Raw genomic sequence first — 19,206 nt, forward strand, 5'->3', positions numbered from 1 at the left:
CGCTGGCCGATCAGTTATCGGACAGATTGATGCAACTTTTATGACAGAACTAAGGATATTCAATTTAATTGCGCTCGTTGATTGAGACAAAGTACTTTGAGCCTCTGCCTTGCTATCACGCAAATAACTCGCGCGACACCGAATACACACTAACGAGCCATCGACCTACAACACCACCTGCGCAGTCGCAGCGCCATCCTGCATAGAAACCACCAACCATGTCCCCAACAACCCTCCACTCACGCTTAAAAGACCTCTCCGCATCTCTCGGCCAAATCCACCCACTCGTAAACCGCCTGCGCAACTTCACCACAGCCGTCGGCCAAGGCGATGAAGCGCGCCTCGAACTCGGGACGGAGATCCACACCCTCCTCAAGGAGGCGGAGGAGCAGATGGAGCTGTTGAGGGTTGAAGTTGAGGCTCTGGAGAGCAGTATGGAGAATAGGAGGAAGGGAATGGATAGTGAGAAGGAGGCGGAGAAGGAGAGGGTTGTTGTGTTGGCGGGGAGGTTGGTGGGGGATTTGAAGCGGTGGGTTTGAACTTGATCCTACGTCTACATCTATATGGGTGAGAATTTTTGTCTGACTGATTGGGTTGTGTGTAGGACGAGAGGGGATTTTAGGAACGCGCAGCTTCAGGCGAAGAGAAATGCGGAACTTGCGAAACGGAAGGAGAGGGAGTTGTTGTTTTCGAGATCGCAGGGTAGTGAGGCAAGGAAGCAGCCGTCTGAGAAGTTGACGCAGGATGATTTGATGATGAATACGTCTAATGATGTGACTTTGGCGTTGAGGAGGACGCATCAGTTGATGCAGGCTGAGCTGTCGCGGAGTCATTTTGCGCAGCAGACATTAGGTCGGTGTCCTCCATCATCAAGCGAGTATCTGATCTAACAAGTGAACAGAACAATCGACAGCCGCCATATCCTCCCTCTCAGAATCTTACACTAGCCTTGACACCCTTCTATCGTCCTCCCGCAAACTTGCCAGCTCTCTCCTTCGCTCGCAGAAATCCGATACTTGGTACCTGGAAACGGCATTCTACATAATCGTCGGTACCATTTCCTGGCTGCTATTCCGTCGCATGCTCTACGGGCCATTATGGTGGCTTGTTTGGATGCCATTCCGGTTGATGTTTAGAACCCTCTTTGCGATCCTCGGAACTGCTGGTGTTACAAGTTCGGCTGTACAATCATCACAAGCAGCCGATACAGTCACAGAAGCCCCGGCATTAGTACATGAAACACAACGGGCTGTTCCTGAAGGTGGCGCTGGCGACACTGCCTGGGAAAGGGAGGCTCGTGAAGAAACAGATCAAGACCGCATGATTGACAAGATTGGGCGTATGGCTGAGGAGGGGGATGAGCATGAGGGAACGCATATTGATGATATCTCGCCGGAAGAACGGGAACGACAGGACGAGACACCCCGAAATCCTAAGAAGAGGATGTACGAAGAAGGGCCGGTTAAGGATGAGCTTTAGTTATATTAACTCAAGAACAATAAAACCTGAAATAGGTTGGTGTTACCTTTGGTATCATTAGTCTGTATTTTGTTTATCCATTGCTCTATACTATACATACTGGGTCTCTATATGCGATGGTGAAGTCCAGTTCTAAGCTACGGCAGTGATTCAAGGAAAAGATCCGTGATTCAGTAACCCCAACCAGAGTTATCCACTGGCTTACGGCGCGAGCTTACTCTTCCCTCTCAACCAAGGCCCATAAGCCCGAAAAACAAAAGGAACGGGGATCATAATCGCAGCCAAACAGCCCAGCAAGGTGCCCGCCCACTGCACGCCTAGATTAGCGAACATCTGCTTGGAGAAAAGTGGGAACCCAGCAGCTATGCTCGATCGGAGTATAATGTTTGCAGCAACGGTTGATGCTGTTCTTCAAGATTGATGGTACGTCAGTTTGAGCCAATGGAATCGTAAGACAAGAACAAAGACTTACAGAGGTAGGTATGAATCGACGAGGTAGTTGAAGCATGGAAGGAAGATACACAGAACCCCGAAGCCGATGAATACGCCTGCAGCAATTGGTGCCATCCAGTGAATCGAAGCAGTGAACCCAGTCCAACCGAACCTAATCAGCATGGTCAGCTTCCAAGTCCAAGCGGAATATGCATTTAACTTACCAGAAAATACCAACAGTGAACACCGGAGCACCAATAGTTGCCGGAAGCAGGCGCCACTCTGGAACCGGCACATTATTATTCGCAGCCAACTTCGTATAAACCGAATGCTGAGAGAGAATGAATCCGCATGCCAACACTTGACCAATAATAAGACCAATGAATGCAAGCCCAGCGGTCCCAGGGCTCATGCCGTAAACCGTCTCGAAAACGTATGGATATGCCTCCAGAAGTGCGTACACAATGCCATAGATGAAGGACATGTAGAGTGAGATCAGCAGGATAATCGGCTCGGTTACGAGCATCTGCAGAGGACGGGTGAAGTATTTTCTCGTCAATTCCCCGAAGTTTACCTCCAATCCATCCTGTTTGGCATGGATGCCCCAGTTCAGAGTCTGCCGGCGCATAGCGGCTGCTTTTGAAACCAGCAGTACCGGCGTGTATGTCTCTTTAAGGGAAAGGATGAACAGCGAACCACTTGCTAAACCCATAAAAGCCGGAATATAAAGAGTCCATCGCCATCCGAGAAAATTAGTCGTGATAAACCCACCAATAAACGGCGCACTGAACGGACCAACGAAAACCGTAAGCGAGTAGAGCGCAATAGCGATACCACGATGATTATTATTATAGATATCCGACAGCACTGCCGGGACCACAGACAGTTGACTGGCACCGAACATCCCCGCGAAGAAGCGGCATATAATCAACGTCTGAATATCTTTGGCCACAGCCGATGCAATGGTGAAGATGGCGCATCCGAACATGCCAATGGCCAGTGGCAACCGTCTTCCTACCAGCTCCGAAGCAGGAGCCCAGATCAACGGACCGGATGCGAAGCCCAGGACATAGAGGATTGTGCCGAGTGTTCCCACTTCTGAGCTAACCCCGAAGGCTTTACTCGCGCCGGAAGTACCTGGGGCGAAGATTGCGCTGGTGAATGATGCTGTGAGGGTTCCGAGGCAAGCAATGGATGAGATGTAGAGCCTGTGGTAATCACAGTGAGCATTTGTCCGTTTGTACTAATTTTAGACAAGATAGGCATACTTGACCGTGAGACTCCAATTAAGAGGATGATCCGGGTCATCGGGCCCATCGAACTCGACAATATATTCTTTTGAGTCGGGTAAAGGAGGCGGAATAGGCTTTCCTGCTCCCATTGACAAGGCTCCCTGGCGCTTTTCGACAATGTCATAAACCTGGCCGAGTTCCGATGCATCTAGATCATTATATTCATTGTCTATCTGGCCAGTTCGACTGGGCCGTGAAGACTCCATCTTGTGCTGCACGTCGTGTTCATTGAGTCTTGACGCTAGGTTCTGAGCAACATCATTCCTTTTTAGTAGATCTTGGGATGACGATGACAAACCATGTGAGTCAATTAGACCGTTTCTGGACCCTAATCAATAGAACCTAAACTTTGCTTCTCCTTTTGTCACGATGCGGGTATTGCGGACTTCCGAGCCCTACAATCTTACATGACCGAGATGGGTATTGCGGGTATAGCGGAATCGCATAGTACTTTGCCTCCATGCGTCACACTCAGCTCACGGCGAAAGAGTGTTGCCAGAATGGTAATGCCTTGCTGGAGCTAATCACGGTTTCATGATTCGAAAATGCCTTTAAGGGTATCTACTGGTCTGCTTGCACGGCGTCTGGCTCGCCCATCGACTACAGCTATGCGAGTATTTACTACTCGGGTGCTTCTCAAACCTGCTGAACCACCAATATCAACCAACTTTCCCAGCGATGCCTACCAGCTCCTATCGACGCCAGAAAAGGCAGGCTCTTTTGAAGATGCCTTCTATGGACAGCAAATCCGAGACGTAGAAGTATGGTGGGCAAGCGAACGCTTTGACGGGGTTAAGCGGCCCTATTCGGCGGCCGATATTGTGAGCAAGCGAGGATCGTTGCAGCAAGCATACCCTAGCTCCTTGATGGCACGGAAACTGTTCAATTTGTTGAACGAACGGGCGATGGAGGGATTGCCGGTGCATACTAGTAAGTTCTGTGCCTGGGGCAACATGTCAATTCATTCAGTTTGCTAAGTCCAGGACAGTGGGTGCAATCGATCCCGTGCAAATGACACAGCAAGCACAGAACCAAGAGGTCTTATATGTCTCAGGGTGGGCATGCTCTTCCCTGCTAACGAGCACCAATGAGGTCTCACCAGACATGGGCGACTATCCATACAACACTGTGCCGAACCAGGTGCAACGATTGATGAATGCACAGAAGATGCATGACCGGAAACACTGGGATGAGCGCAGGCAGCTAACCGCTGACTAACGGAAGGATACGCCATATGTTGATTTCTTGCGTCCGATTATTGCTGATGGTGACACTGGGTATGTACAATACCAATAAGGAGAAGACTATGCTAACCGTCATACCTAAGACACGGAGGCATAACAGCAGTAATGAAACTAGCCAAGCTATTTGCCGAATACGGCGCAGCAGCAGTTCACTTTGAAGACCAACTGCACGGAGGCAAAAAATGCGGCCATTTATCTGGAAAAGTGCTTGTTCCCATGAGCGAGCATATCAAGCGGCTGGTAGCAGCTCGGTTTCAGTGGGATATGATGGGGACGGAGAACCTTCTCATTGCTCGGACAGATTCGCAAAGCGGTACCCTCATCTCCAGCACAGTGGACAGTCGTGACCATGAGTTTATCTTGGGCGTGATGATGAATGAAGCGGAAGCAGAACCTTTGGCAGAAACCCTTCAGGCGATGGAGAGGAAAGGGGCTGCGCCAGGGGAGATTGATGCTCTTGAAGCTGATTGGGTTCGAGGGCATAGACTTGTTACGTTTGATGAAGGTACGTTTTTTGTCTGGATTTTGGGGCTTTTTGTTTCGATCTTATACTGATGCAATTCGACCATTATAGCTGCCGACGCCCATTTCGAAGCCCAGGGAACATCACCAGCCATTCGACAAGAATACCACCGCCAAGTGCAAGAGAACCCCGACACACCGTTATCCCAAAGACGAGAACTAGCCGAAGCGTACGCCAAATCGCCAGTCAAATGGTCCTACGATATTTCTCGCACCCGAGAGGGCTACTACCACTACCGTGCTGGCTTTCCGGCAGCAATAAAGCGATCCAGAGAGTATGCACCATACGCCGATCTCCTCTGGGTCGAGACGAGAACCCCGAGTCTAGACGAAGCAGCACAGGTAGCTAGCAACATATACGCAGTGTATCCTAGAAAGAAGCTCGTGTACAATCTGAGCCCATCGTTCAATTGGTTAGGGCAGGGGTTTACGAATGAGTCCTTGAGATCTTTTGTCTGGGACCTTGGGAAACTTGGGTATTCTTTTCTCCTTTACCCCATGATAATGCTCTGTTTTAAATGCTGATTGCTCCGCAGATTTGTCTTGCAGTTAGTTTCCCTGGCTGGATTGCATTCTACAGCAACTATCACTACTGAGCTCTCACGTGCATTCAAGGACGAGGGTATGTTGGCATACGTCCGCTTGGTCCAGGCGCAGGAGAAAGAGCTCGGTGTGGAAGTTCTTACGCATCAGAAATGGAGCGGTGCTGCTTATATGGATGGGATCTTGGGGATGATTCAGAGTGGGAGTAGTAGCAACAGGGGTATGGGAGAGGGGAATACAGAAGCAGGTGAGTTGTCTATCTGATGTTCAGTTTAGGGTTGCTACTTATGCAGGATTACACATTTTAGGATTCTAGTATGGCACAAGACTCCGGGATTTAGAATTATGTTTATCAACTGTAATGCCAATTTCATGCACTCTTCAGAAATAGTAGCTATATCAAGTAGTCTTGAAACCAGCTACATTATGTCAATTCTCACCTCTATAGCTTCAGTTCCTTCTTCAAAGAACTAGCCCTCTCAACAATATACCTCCGAATACCAGTAACAATAGCCCCAGCATCCTGCACATCATGAATCAACCCAATCGACGCCCCCGCATACGTCGCAAGCCTCCCCTCCGGCCCCCAGCCAGAATCCCCTTTCTTAAGAGCCTGGTCATGAAGCTCCTTAAGTTCCTCAAACACTTTCCCCGCCTGATGCTCAATAAAAGACTGATTAATAATTGTCCGCGGACTATACTCCTCAGGCCACCCATAAGTACCCCGCAGATGGTTATACAACAGCGTGCGAGTCGTCGATACCGCGCCGTCGCTAGCACGCACGACTTCCCGCTGATATCCACGGGAAATCCGCGCTTCTGTCGCAGCGAGAAACCGCGTCCCCATTGCAATCCCAGATGCTCCCAGACACATCGCTGCCGTTGCGCCTCGTCCATCTGCAATTCCTCCCGCGGCGACTAGAGGGATCTGAGATCCTTTGTTCGCCAGCGCGTCTGACACTTCGGGTAGTAGTGAGATGAGGCCCAGACCGTCCCGGACACGTCCGTGACCGCCTGCTTCGGCGCCCTGAATCACAATTACGTCTGGATGCTCAGAACCCTCGATTAGTCCCTGCACCTCAGCTATGGTACCGATTTGGACCCAGATCTGGGTACGTGGTGAGGCATTGCGGATCCGGCGTGACCACTGATCTAAGTCTGTTTGCCCTTGTCGAGGAGCATAGAGCCAGGCAGCGCACGGCTTGAACTTCTGAATAGCAGATACTGCAGTTTCAATATCGTCGCTCCAGAGCTGGAAGCCCACTCCGACAGGGAGGGCTGGCGACGATGATGTTGTAGCATATCGGAGTGCTTTTTCCTTCTCAATGAGAGACGAGGCTTCTTTGAGATTTGATATCGTGTCTTGTGTTTTTGCACCGGGTCCGATGAAGCCTAGTCCGCCGGCGCGGAATACTGCAACGGCCAGGGCTGGGCCGGACATTACCCGCATTGGGGCGCTGATGACCATGGGGTTGGAGGCCCATGGATAGAGCGAGGAGAGCTTTTTCGCGAGTTGGAGTGATCGGGACATTGTTCTTTTTGTTAGGATTGGGCTGCCATAAGTAGCGGGGCAGATGCTCTTATATTTACTATCGCATTTGGTGGTGATGCAACTCGTGGGAACGGAGCGGGTATTGCGGAAAGAACCCCAGAATATGCCATATTTTACATACTATTCATACAATATCTAAGCTCAAGGAAATGAGTTATGTACAAGAGATCTAGTCTACAGTATCCTAATAATGAGAAAATCAACCACCCTCCCCCAACGATCCCATATCCATGCCCTGCGCCGACCGAAACATATCCATATTCAAGAATTGATCAAAGTCAAATCCCTGCAGACTAGGCATATCGGCAACCAATTCCTCCAACAAAGGCATTTCTTCCAAATTAGGACTAACGCGCGGTATTTGTGCCTTTGAGCCAGCTGAGCCGGGCTCTGGCTGGGAATCAACATCAAGCACATTGCCCAACAGCTGAGCATCGTGGTATCGCCGTTGTTGATAGAGGAAGACAAGGAGTCTAGCAGTAGCGTATGCCTCGCGCATTGTAGCGGTGTTGTATATAGATGCAGCCAGTTTCAGGGTCTGCATGGCCTCGGGGAGTTGAGCAAGGGAAGCGCATGTGTCCATTTCGAGGAGTATGGTGATGATGTGGAATGGTACGTTGGCAACATGTTGCCATGGACAGCAGTTCGTGAGCATGCTGCGCGCGGACTGTAGTGCTCTCTGGATTAAGTCCAGAACACGATCTGCGATTGCGGGCGACGTGTTTATGTTCAATAGATGAAGTCGTCGCAGGATACACAGGACCAGATTTGTTTGTGCGAGCACGGATGGTGGTTGTGTGTGCACCCTGTCTAGGGTTTGCACTAGAGACCATTGCAGGTCACAGTCATCCTGCGCTTCTTCGGGGTCCAGACTGGCAGAAATCGGCAGCAGACCTAGGAGCTCTGCCGTGTAGTCCCCGGGCCGCGGTGACAAGGGCAGAGACAGGTCGGCTTTCAAAGACACCCTTGACAGGCCAAGGTCATAGGATGGCCACATGTTCTGATGCTGGGCCACGCCGACCAAGCGTCGTCGAATGCCTAGATCACATCTCGCGTTAGAGAGGGCCATTCCGTCGGAAGCTTCATGATGAAGACCCGCCGCCTCGATGAGGTGCATTAACGTAGAACTAGCAAGCCAAGTCGAGTATGGCGGCGCAGTCATCCGCATGTAGATGACACGCAGCATCCAGCCCGTAACGAGGTCCACAGAGGGTGCAGTACTTCCATCATAACTTTCAAGGATGGACCTAGCAGACTCCATAAGCTGTAGCTCAGTGGCCTTGACCGTTCGCTCCGAGAACAGCAGCCCCAGCGCCGCAACTCCTGCCAGTACACTATCGTAAATGCTGCTGCCGCTGTTGGACCGCCACCGCACATTGAGACGATCGAAGAAAGCTTGTTTATCAATAAAGCCATAGCACGGGTCAACCTTGCTGAAGTAGACATGGGCCAGCTGCGCCATATCCCCCAGGGCGATGATATCAACAATCGGCAAGCTAGCGGCCGTCGCCAGCCCCGAGGACAGCTGTCGAGCACCCACATTCCACCCGAAGAGATTCAACCGAGGCGCGTTGGCCGGATCGACTTTCAGGCTCATTTTGCGCACAAAGGCAGCGCCGGAATTTGCAGCGAGACTGCGAACCACGCCTTGCGGATTGGTTGAGTGATTGTGTTCCGTGCTGGCAGCGCTACCACCGCTACCACTGGGTGGAGCACCAGTCGATAAGGGCTCCGCAGAAGGTGCCAGGTCCTTGTATTTCGAATTTCGACTGGCTGGATAGTAGCACTCATATCCCCAGTTGCTGCATGTATCACACGGGTTGTCTCCGTCGCATTTCCTCTTTCGTTCACGGCAGGGCTCGCAGGCCACGCGCGCACGCTTGCGTTTGAGCTGGCCTGTTGTTTGCACCATTTTGACGCGGGGCTGTTTCACTGTATCCGTAGACAATCGTCACGATGTATGTGAGTGGAAGTTGCGGGAAAGTGGTTGTTACGGGTATTGCGGGATCTGCGGATGTGGTAATGTCGTCAGAGCCGCCACAAGGGTAAGTCGGAATACTGTGGATTGTGAGTACAGGGGTTATTCGCTAGATAGCGGAGTGCATTTTAATGCCATTGATAGTAAATGACTCACACTGATTATCGGGATGTCATCGGCGCACACAATATATCGTTCGGTTGAGCTCCGAAGTCAAATCAAACATCATTTCATAGTTAGCATCAGAATTCAAACAGCTTCATATCATTGAATATGTCTTCCCGACCCTTGAATCCCCTTCCTGACAACCATCCATTGGAAGATGTCCCAGCGCACACGCTCTCGTTGCTCAACCGGCTCCACGCTGAGTCCGCAGCCCAGGAAGCCGAGCTAGACGCATCCGCCTACAAGCCAGATACCGTCGACGCGAATATGCGCGACAAATTCATCGCTCTTGACCAGGACAAGTGCCACTTCATTTACCAACTTTGTCTTGCGACAGGCGCCAAAACGATCATCGAGGCTGGCACCTCTTATGGAGTCAGTACCATCTACCTTGCGCTTGCTGTTGCGTCCAACATCGCAACGTTTGGCGGTGCTGGGAAGGTTATTGGCACGGAGCATGAGCCGGAGAAAGCAACTCAAGCCAGGAAATATTGGGAGGAGTGTGGTAGCTCCGTCAGTGAGGTGATTGACTTGAGAGAAGGAGACTTGCTGGAGACGTTGAAGCACGGCCTAGGAACGGTTGACATGCTCCTGCTGGACAGTAAGTACACTGCTTTTATTCCGGTCCCTTTACTTCAACTGGCTAATTCACTCCAGTCTGGGCCCCGTTGGCTCTTCCGGTACTGAAACTAGTACAGCCGGCAATGAGGCCTGGCGCAGTCGTAATCACCGACAATACTTCCGGTGCTTCTGTTCGGTATAAGGATCTCCTTGATTATCTGCGTGCCCCGAATAGTGGGTTCAGAAATTTCACGCTGCCGTACAGCAAGGGTCTTGAAATGAGTGTGTATCTACCAGACCAGAAGCAGTGATTGCCCGGAGACGGGATTTGTAATAGATTGTCATCTTTGAGGGTGGAATGTATTTTCCTGTCATGTTGTTCGTGGATAGTGTTTTGCTTTGTATGTCTTATCAGCCACACTTTGATATCTGTAGATGTAGATGTGGCTGGGCACTACCACTGCGCCACAGCTAATTACAGTGGTGTCGCGTATCAACGCGTCTCCGACACGGCCTGCATCGGAGGTCCGCAAGAGCTCACGTCGGGTTACCAGTATACTTTTTCAGGTCAAATTCTACCTCTAATTTCTCATATCCCAGATACCCGCAGCAATGGCTGCCAATTTCTTCAACAACAAAGCCCGCGCAGCGGCAGCAGCGGCATCAAGCAGTACCAAGCAGAAGCCAACAGATCCGAGAGAAGAACAGCTCCAGCCATGGGTTGAGAAATAGTATGTCGTGGCTACTTCCCCGGACATGCTTTGAAAATATATGGCTGACAAAAGGCAGTCGGCCAAAGACATTAGACGATGTCGCTGCGCAAGATCACACGACGAAAGTGCTTTCACGGACATTAAACGCTTCTAATGTATGCTCAATTCTTTCGCGAATGATATCGACTATACCATAGAGCAAATAGCTAATGAACCAAGCTACCCCATATGCTCTTCTACGGCCCCCCAGGAACCGGAAAGACATCTACCATCCTCGCCCTCGCAAAATCCCTCTTCGGTCCCGCCGTCTACCGCTCCCGTATCCTCGAACTAAACGCCTCCGACGAACGAGGTATCGCTATCGTCCGTGAAAAAGTCAAGGGCTTCGCCCGGACACAACTCTCACAGCCCACAGGCCTAGACGCAGAATACCTCTCCAAGCACCCCTGCCCGCCGTTCAAGATTATCATCCTCGATGAAGCAGATAGCATGACGCAAGATGCGCAGTCGGCCCTTCGTCGGACGATGGAGCAATATAGTCGAATCACCCGTTTCTGTCTGGTTTGCAATTATGTCACTCGCATTATCGAGCCGTTGGCGAGTCGGTGCAGCAAGTTCCGTTTCAAGGCGTTGGACAATAGCGCTGCGGGGACAAGAGTAGGGTATATTGCTGAGAAGGAGGGGTTAAACCTTGAGAATGGGGTGATTGATAAGTTGATTACTTGTGGGGAGGGAGATCTGCGACGTTCTATCACTTATATGCAGAGTGCTGCTCGGTTGGTAGGGGCTCGGGCGGCTGGCAAGAAGGACGGGGACGAGGATTCAGAGATGACAGACGACAATTCGAAAATAATCACCGTGAGGATGGTGGAGGAGATTGCGGGTGTTATCCCGGAGAGTGTATTGGACAGCTTGACTCAGGCTATGCAGCCGAAGAAGATTGGTTCATCATACGGGGCTGTTTCTGCTGTTATCACGGATATTGTGGCAGATGGGTGGAGTGCGACTCAATTGTTGACACAGGTTAGTCATATCGACGTTGGATTGATTGTGAATTCGTTGCTAACAGTTACAGTTGTATCGACGAGTTGTCTATAACGACGCCATACCGGATATTCAGAAGAATAAGATTGTCACGGCTTTCTCTGAGATGGATAAACGTCTGGCAGACGGTGCAGATGAGCATCTTTCGATTTTGGATCTGTCACTTCAGATCTCTGGGATTCTTGGTGGTTCATAGGTTTAGCTCCCGGTGGCTGCGCTCTACTCTATTTGCATAAATCCCTTTGGGTCGCGGCGCCGTTGCACTTGCATTCATAGCAGCACCAGCCCGCTCCAATTGAGGAACTACACCATACCGCGTCCGTGTCATTCGCTCCGATCTGGACAGAAGAAACGGATAAGCTACGATTGCATGAAGTGTAATAGGAAATCAATGCTATTTCAGACATATAGACTAATTCAATCCTATTCTGGAGCAATCAAATAATGTTCTTCCCTATCCGGCATAGTAGTTGATATGAAGTTATCTCTACTTGTAGTCCTCCGACATCAAGCGGCGGAGCTGTTCGTCTTTTTCTCCGAAATCCAGTCCGCTCACCGGCCAACGTGACTCACTTTCCACTTATTCTGGTCTCGCTGCTCACGTTAGAAGCTTGCTTATACGTTTCCATACCGGAAGAAAGAAGAAAAGGTGTTTCAAAACAACAAAAACCATGGCTGCTTCGAGCGAGTACCCCGCGATGACTACCAAACCCCGCTATCTGACGGGCGACAAGCCTGGTCTGCAGGAATTCCTGGATAAGTTTGATGTGTGTGGAGTGAATCTATTCAAATTATTGCGCTTCTCATGACGATGACGAGAAATTGCCTGTGCTAACGCTTTGTTGTCTGTATAGGTCTTCCTGTTCGATTGCGACGGTTCGTGATGCCTCCGCACCCTCTCTTATAGTTATGCGACTTGGGATATGAGATTGGGACATGGGACTATTGGTAATTGGGCGAGCTTGAACTAAATTGAGGTTTTGAATAGGCGTCCTCTGGTCCGGTGACCACCTCTTCCCTGGAACCGTCGAGACGCTTGAGCTGTTGAGGAACAATGGTATACACAATCGCACTGCAGAATGACGGATGAATGCTAATTCAGAGCAGGAAAGCAAGTCGTCTTCGTCACAAACAACAGCACCAAGTCGCGTGCAGACTACAAAAAGAAACTCGAGATCCTAGGAATCCCAAGCTCAACAGAAGAAATCTTCTCCTCCTCCTACAGCTCCTCAATCTACATCTCCCGCATCCTAAATCTCCCCGAAAACAAGCGCAAAGTCTTTGTCATCGGCGAAACTGGCATCGAACAAGAACTCAACTCCGAGAACGTCCCCTTCATCGGCGGCACAGACCCCGCCTTCCTCCGCAACGTTAAGCCAGAGGACTACAAGCGCATTGCGGCTGGTGATCCTTCCATCCTGGATCCTGAGGTTGGCGTCGTGCTGGTTGGTCTGGACTTTCATCTGAACTACCTGAAACTCGCGCTGGCGTACCACTACATCCGGCGCGGGGCGGTGTTCCTCGCGACGAACATTGATTCTACGCTGCCGAATTCGGGGACGCTGTTCCCCGGTGCCGGGTCGATGAGTGCGCCGTTGATCATGATGTTGGGGCAGGAGCCTGTGTCGCTGGGGAAGCCGAACCAGGCGATGATGGATGCTATTGAGGGGAAGTTCCAATTTGATCGGAGTCGCGCTTGTATGGTTGGGGATCGCACTAACACGGATATTCGATTTGGGATGGAAGGGAAGCTTGGGGGGACACTGGCTGTGTTGACTGGGGTTAGTACTAAGGAGGATTTTGTGGCTGGGCCGATCAAGCCGTTGGCGTATTTGGATAAGTTGTCTGATTTGTTGGACGTTCAGTCATAGACAAGACGGTTATTTGGTAGATAGACTTGGTAAATATTGTACAGTTCGGGATATCCATAGAGTATTTGGCGAGAGTTTATAATGCAGGCTAAGGTGTATACTGTGCGTCATGTCGAATGAAGCCTTTCAGCTTCCACAATGCAAGGACCGCATCGACAGAGGTCGTATCATCTGGTCTGAGGAACAGAGCCGTGCTCTGGAAACGCTGGTCATATGCTCTGAGAGCCTCCATGTCACACTCAGACAAAAGGATAGAGAGATCGAATACCGGGACCTTTGACTGGACTTGAGGCAGCGTAACGTAGTCAGGGAAGTTCGAGACCCGTTTCTGGGATTCCTCAAGCCCCTCAGACTGGTTCTGAGTCTGGGGTTTCTGACCCATGACCAACACAGCACCAGAGCCCATACGCTCAACCGGCTCAACGCCCTTCAATGCCTCAACTAGAGCCTCAGAATCCCCATCCAATTCAACAACACTCCAAGCCCGACTGCTGTCATTCATCTCCTGTCCATGTTCACCACACGCCCTCTTCAACTTCTTCAGAGCATCCTTCCTCAACCGCCCAAACACAAAATCCGGCATATCCCCCCTCCAAACCAACAACCTATCCTCCTGACTCGTCATAGGCCCAAACGGATGTTTCCACCGCTGCGGAATCAACTTCACAAGCGGCGACTTCTTTCCACCCGTCGACCGACTCAACGGTTTCGTAAGCTGCTTTAGCAGCGGAAGACGATCAACGATCCGCAATTTGAGGAAATTCAACGGTCCCTTTAATGTCCGCGAAAGTTCATCCTTCAACAGCCCAACTGGCATTATCCATAGTTTCTCTGGGTCCGCGGTGTTGGAGCGTCGGATCATACCCCAATCGCCTAGGAAGGCTTTGGGGAGTCTTGTTCCTGTTACGGTGCACATTCGGAGTGGGGAGGCTAGGGCCATTGCCCATGGGTTTCGCGCGAGTTCTTGGAACTGTTCGGGTGGTGCGCGGAGTTTGCGTTTCTTTTCGGTTGGGATTGATGCTAGGGGCGATTTGGGGAGGAGTTGGGAGGGGCGGATTGAGGGGTCATTGTCGAGGTTGTGATCTTCACTTTCTCGGGGATGTTGTTTGGACGAGAGGTTTCTGTGGGAAGACGGAGAAATGGTGTGCGAATTTGTAGATGTAGGCGCAAATAACCGTTGAAACACTCGTAGGCGCCACGAAGCGTAGGAAATGCGCTGGCGAGAGCACTCCATGACGGTTGTCTTCAATCCGCTTAGAGAGGAAAACGGCCTGCATCGAGATTAGATCGGCGCGATTCTTCCGCGGCGGCATTACGTCGTTCCGCGCCTTTATCGGAGTAGCTATCTTCACTCCTTCCTCCCTTCTTCTCACCTTTGTCATTAATTGCATTGTCATCATGAATACACGCTCCTTATTACGACTGGGCCGGATTGCCCGTCGCAGTCCCAGTGCCCTTCAACCAAGATTGTTGCGGAGCTTCTCGAGCTCCGTTCCTTCGCTATCGAGCAGTCCGCCGCGGGCATGGACTCCGACGCCGTTTGTGACAGAGACAGTGGTTTGTACCCGGTGTATCAATGCTTGCTTTATATGCGCTAATTCGATTATAGGGAGGCGGCTGGCATACATGTATGTTCTTGTGCTATGATGGTGGTAGGAGCTATGTTAACCTTGACCAGATGACATTTTTTCCAGACTGTTGAAGGTACGACCGGTGTCCTGCGATATAATGCTCATAGCTAACCTACCAGGAACGAATCATCTGCCTCAATGGCGAAGTCGAAGAATCCATGTCCGCCTCCATAGTCGCCCAACTCCTCTTCCTCGAAGCCGATAACCCCCAGAAACCAATCCACCTCTACATCAACTCCCCCGGCGGTTCAGTAACAGCCGGTTCGTCCCCTCCCCTTCACCCTTGCACACGCATCCCTAACACAGTGTGACAATGACAGGCCTCGCAATCTACGACACAATGTCCTACATCGCCGCCCCCGTAAGCACCATCTGCGTCGGCCAAGCAGCCTCGATGGGCTCCCTGCTCCTCTGTGGCGGCCACCCCGGCAAACGCTACTGTCTCCCGCACTCCTCGATCATGATTCACCAGCCCTCCGGCGGCTACTTCGGACAAGCGACGGATATTGCGATCCATGCGAAGGAGATCCTGCGCGTGCGCGAGCAGCTGAATAAGATCTATCAGAGGCATTTGACGGGCAATAAGAAGTGGAGTCTTGATGAGATTGAGAAGTTGATGGAGAGGGATTATTTTATGGGGGCGCAGGAGGCGCTGGATATGGGTATTGTTGATGAGGTTTTGGATCGGAGGGTTAAGCCCGAGGAGGGGGGTGAGGGGAAGCCATAGGTTTGAGTATTTAGGTTGTAAAATTAATGACGGTCATGTCCATATCAATTGATGCTTGGGTTACTCGTTAAGTCAGTGAAATCAGTTCTGTGCAGACATTGATTTGTAAAGCGAAATATATGTACTTGTACACCAATAACTCCAATAAAAGCCATATGCAATCATATCTGCGTCCCAGCGCTAAATTGCAACAAAAAGCAAGAATATAGCAAATCAACTCTCTATCCGTTCAACCCTCCCATCAACACTAACCTGCAACCCAAACCGCTCTCTAAGAAACGCAGCCGTTTCCGCCGACGGCGCGTAACGCGAAGTCCGGGAAGTTCTCGAAGATGAAGTAGTCGGTGATCGTCTTGAAGATATTGAAGATACTGAAGAAGGGTTGTAGCGCCACTGGTCGCGGATGATGTCTATTAAGCCGAGGTCCATGAGCATGTATTCGCCGGAGGAGAAGATGTCAAGAGGGTGGGTAGGTTTGGTATTCGCATTGGAGGAGGGTTCTGTTAGGAGGTTGGTCCGTTCGTCGTCATCGGTTGTATTAGGATTATGTGGTTGTGTTGGTGTATGCTCATTGCGCGCGAGTTCATCGAGTTCAATCCCATCGTCTCTGTTCTGACCCCGGAGAACCCCCCTCTCCTCCGAATCATGATCCTGCTGCGCCTCTGCCTCCGCCTCTGCACCCGTCTCCCCCGACTGCGACTGCGACAGTGATTCCGAAATCGAATCCACAGTCCTAACCCTCTCAATAACCAACCCCAACATCACAAAATCAACCACCATAACCAACAAATCAAACGATATCAACCTCCCCACCGAAACCGGCCCCTTCTGTCCAATAAAATCGATAAACAACCCTCCATGCAGATACCCCCGTGTCGTCTCATCTATCTCCGGCTGTGTAAAGAAGGCGTGGAATATCATGCAGATGATGTTGCTTGTGAATATCGCGCCGATGTACGGTTGATTGCGGGTCGGGTCGAAGGGGGAGGCTTTCGGTGTGAAGAAGATAAGCTGGATTATAGCGCGGAGGAGAAATAGCAGGATCGAGCAGCTATATACCTATTAGAACCCCATCTATCAAATAATATGCCAGTGTAGGGTACGCACTCCATGTAATATAGCGCAGACAACTCGCAATAGATCAGTATATCCAAATCGCGAAGCACCCGGTCGATCAACGCAACCTTCGCAGTCGCCTGGACTTTCTTCATGCGCGCATCTTGCCCGAAGTCGTACTCGGAAGCACCAGACGGCGTGGTGAACACGTCAGTGATGTATTCCGCATCTCGATAGATATCCGGGGTTGTCATAGAGGGTCATGGGGACATGGGTCAGAACAATGCGGAATGGACTGGACTGGACTGGTGACTGGTGGGGTCTCTTGGTTTCCCCTTGCTTTAGAGAATCTTCATCGAATTTGTCCCAGTAAAATTCCCCAGATGAGAGTAAACCTGATAACTAGTGACGCTGAGGGTGAGGTCCGACGCCGATGGTGGAGGATGAGGCGGCGGCGGACTTATCTCGGACCGGTTGGCCAATGATATTGCATAAACGGCTATTGCATACAAACAACGGTTTCTGCAGCTACGGTCATTATGCAATTGGTAGTGGCATGATGGTCATTGTATTTTTCTAATGGCAGTTAGTTTACAGCTAATCAACAAAGATATTCTTCGACACGCCAGAATAGTGCTTGAAGAAGCTCGAGAACAACCGAATTGAATGCGCAACATCATGAGTACCCCCAGTCTCCCGAATACTGTGCATGCTCAACTGCGGGTTACCCAAATCCAGAGTCCTAGCGCCCAGGAGTGCAGACAGCATAGGTCCAATGGTACTTCCACAGCTCGAGTCATTGCGGACCACGAACAGCTGGAGCGGCACACCCTCGCCGCCGTCCTCAGCAGCCTTGCGGGCAACTTCCTGCAGAAGAACGATACCGGGGGAGTTAGTCGCGTAGCGGGCGTTGGCATTGACCTTGATCACGGGGCCCTTGTTAATCTGGGGACGGTGATCGGCCTCGTACTTGGCTGTGTAGTTCGGGTGCACGGCGTGAGCCATGTCCGCGGAGAGGAGGAAGGAGCTGGACAGGGTCTGCTCGTAGGCGGTGCTCACGTCGGCGTTGTTGGAGGAGGCAGGGAGGACGGACAGGCGGCGGATGACGGCAGGGAGCATGTCAGAGTCGGCGCCTTGAGCGGAACGGCTTCCAATTTCCTCGTGGTCGAACAGTGCAACCAGGCGGATGGAAGATTCCTCGTCCAGAGCGGAGCTGTCAGCCACGGAGTCGATGAGACCAACAGTAGCACAGTAAGAGCTGTTAAGATTGTCCAGACGCGCGGAGAAAATGAACTCCTCCAGCAGACCACCCAGGCAGGACTTTTGAGTGTCGAACAGGATCATCTCAAAATCAAGCACATCAGCAGGCTTAACACCAGCTTCTGCAGCAATGAGCTCCACAAGGTAAGGGTGGTGACGCTCAGTAATAGCCTTCAGAGGAGAGAATTCACCACTATCAGCCTCAGTATTTGCAGGGGTGCCAGCGGTACGGTTAAGCTCAGCCTCAACAAGACCAGCGATCGGGAAGAGCTGCGTCTCCTTGTTGAAAGAGAAATCAGCCTGGCGGTCAAGATGGATAGCCAACGTCGGAATACGGAGGACTATATAGTTAGCATCATCTCGGACTTATTATATTGAGAGAGGCATACTTGGACGGTCAATCTTCAGCAACTTCTGCACAATAGATCCATCTCCGGTGCGGACCATGGCCCGACCTGCAACACCTAGATCACGGTCGAACCCTAACATCATTAGCACCAATAAAACCATGCACAACACAGACTGCCGGCACGACTCACATGAATGCCAAATACCACCTCCATACGTCTCCACACCAATCTGAACATAACCCGCCTCACGCTTATTGCTGACGGGCTTGATCCTCAGAACAGGAGAGTCTGTATGGGCACCGATCATGGAGATCGGGTTACCGGGCTACCCTCATATTAACCCACCATATGCAGACTTAACATAGAATTAGGAAACATACCTGCCACTTCTTCCCCACAGCAAAAGCGACAAGGGTGGAGTGGTTCCGGGTGAGATAGTACTTCCCGCCGGGACGGCATGTCGAAGCCCAGGAGTCTTTTTCCTGTGTCGTTTTAGCACCAGGTTCAATAACTTAATTTGAGAAGTGCATAGCTACCTTGATCTCCTGAAACCCAGCCTTGCTCAGGAGTTCTTTGGCGGATTGTACCGCGTGGAACGCTGGTATATGGTTAGTGCTTGATTTCTGGGGCCTCCAGGGAGGACGGCATACAAGTTGGAGAGGCATTGACAAAGGACAGGAAGTCCAGAGCCGGCTGCTTGAAGTTCTTTGCGAGAGTAGAAGTCATTGTCGCGGTGTTGTGTTGTGGGGATGGTTAGATGCGGAAGGTGTAGGTCATGATAAGGCA

General features: G+C 51.0%; 6 protein-coding genes across 6 annotated transcripts; 3 read left to right on the forward strand and 3 right to left on the reverse strand.

Annotated features, from left to right (window-relative positions):
- The first annotated feature begins 35 nt into the window (after positions 1-35).
- Positions 36-11,960, forward strand: ASPGLDRAFT_77314 (uncharacterized protein). The gene is made up of 7 exons (XM_022549890.1): positions 36-529; positions 605-852; positions 902-1,461; positions 10,369-10,499; positions 10,558-10,636; positions 10,701-11,504; positions 11,557-11,960. Exons 1-7 carry the CDS (start codon positions 219-221, stop codon positions 11,719-11,721), a joined length of 2,298 nt encoding a protein of 765 aa, XP_022396588.1. The 5' UTR covers positions 36-218; the 3' UTR covers positions 11,722-11,960.
- A 236-nt stretch (positions 11,961-12,196) lies between these two features.
- ASPGLDRAFT_39475 (4-nitrophenylphosphatase) lies at positions 12,197-13,396 on the forward strand (the record flags this gene model as incomplete). Its single annotated transcript, XM_022545086.1, has 4 exons — positions 12,197-12,292; positions 12,380-12,401; positions 12,514-12,582; positions 12,633-13,396. 4 exons carry the CDS (start codon positions 12,197-12,199, stop codon positions 13,394-13,396), a joined length of 951 nt encoding a protein of 316 aa, XP_022396589.1.
- ASPGLDRAFT_920431 (uncharacterized protein) lies at positions 13,215-14,971 on the reverse strand. The gene is made up of 2 exons (XM_022550514.1): positions 14,770-14,971; positions 13,215-14,667 (listed from the first exon to the last, which is right to left on the reverse strand). The coding sequence occupies exon 2, from the start codon at positions 14,628-14,630 to the stop codon at positions 13,485-13,487; it is 1,146 nt and encodes a 381-aa protein (XP_022396590.1). The 5' UTR covers positions 14,631-14,667; positions 14,770-14,971; the 3' UTR covers positions 13,215-13,484.
- On the forward strand, positions 14,795-15,754 carry ASPGLDRAFT_29446 (ATP-dependent Clp protease proteolytic subunit; the record flags this gene model as incomplete). Its single annotated transcript, XM_022543856.1, has 5 exons — positions 14,795-14,953; positions 15,006-15,024; positions 15,075-15,100; positions 15,135-15,288; positions 15,348-15,754. 5 exons carry the CDS (start codon positions 14,795-14,797, stop codon positions 15,752-15,754), a joined length of 765 nt encoding a protein of 254 aa, XP_022396591.1.
- A 213-nt stretch (positions 15,755-15,967) lies between these two features.
- Positions 15,968-17,064, reverse strand: ASPGLDRAFT_135878 (DSC4 family protein; the record flags this gene model as incomplete). The annotated part of the gene is made up of 2 exons (XM_022541416.1): positions 15,968-16,805; positions 16,862-17,064. 2 exons carry the CDS (start codon positions 17,062-17,064, stop codon positions 15,968-15,970), a joined length of 1,041 nt encoding a protein of 346 aa, XP_022396592.1.
- Positions 17,065-17,361: 297 nt separating this feature from the next.
- ASPGLDRAFT_179995 (M18 family aminopeptidase) lies at positions 17,362-19,167 on the reverse strand. The gene is made up of 6 exons (XM_022542960.1): positions 19,071-19,167; positions 18,957-19,018; positions 18,801-18,902; positions 18,610-18,745; positions 18,460-18,552; positions 17,362-18,411 (listed from the first exon to the last, which is right to left on the reverse strand). Exons 1-6 carry the CDS (start codon positions 19,144-19,146, stop codon positions 17,408-17,410), a joined length of 1,473 nt encoding a protein of 490 aa, XP_022396593.1. The 5' UTR covers positions 19,147-19,167; the 3' UTR covers positions 17,362-17,407.
- Between the last annotated feature and the right edge of the window lie 39 nt (positions 19,168-19,206).

The sequence above is a fragment of the Aspergillus glaucus genome (assembly GCF_001890805.1).
Source record: "Aspergillus glaucus CBS 516.65 unplaced genomic scaffold ASPGLscaffold_27, whole genome shotgun sequence".
NCBI lineage: Eukaryota > Fungi > Ascomycota > Eurotiomycetes > Eurotiales > Aspergillaceae > Aspergillus > Aspergillus glaucus.

What these genes read in the sequence shown, in the direction of transcription:
- ASPGLDRAFT_77314 (XM_022549890.1), top strand. Translation starts at nt 219, where the DNA reads ATGTCCCCAACAACCCTCCACTCACGCTTAAAAGACCTCTCCGCATCT. An exon ending in TTGGTGGGGGATTTGAAGCG is followed by an intron (nt 530 to 604) that starts GTGGGTTTGAAC and finishes GGTTGTGTGTAG; the next exon opens with GACGAGAGGGGATTTTAGGA. An exon ending in CGACTCAATTGTTGACACAG is followed by an intron (nt 11,505 to 11,556) that starts GTTAGTCATATC and finishes TAACAGTTACAG; the next exon opens with TTGTATCGACGAGTTGTCTA.
- ASPGLDRAFT_920431 (XM_022550514.1), bottom strand. Translation starts at nt 14,630, where the DNA reads ATGGAGTGCTCTCGCCAGCGCATTTCCTACGCTTCGTGGCGCCTACGA.
- ASPGLDRAFT_179995 (XM_022542960.1), bottom strand. Translation starts at nt 19,146, where the DNA reads ATGACTTCTACTCTCGCAAAGAACTTCAAGCAGCCGGCTCTGGACTTC. An exon ending in TGTCAATGCCTCTCCAACTT is followed by an intron (nt 19,019 to 19,070) that starts GTATGCCGTCCT and finishes ACCATATACCAG; the next exon opens with CGTTCCACGCGGTACAATCC. An exon ending in CTGTGGGGAAGAAGTGGCAG is followed by an intron (nt 18,746 to 18,800) that starts GTATGTTTCCTA and finishes ATATGAGGGTAG; the next exon opens with CCCGGTAACCCGATCTCCAT.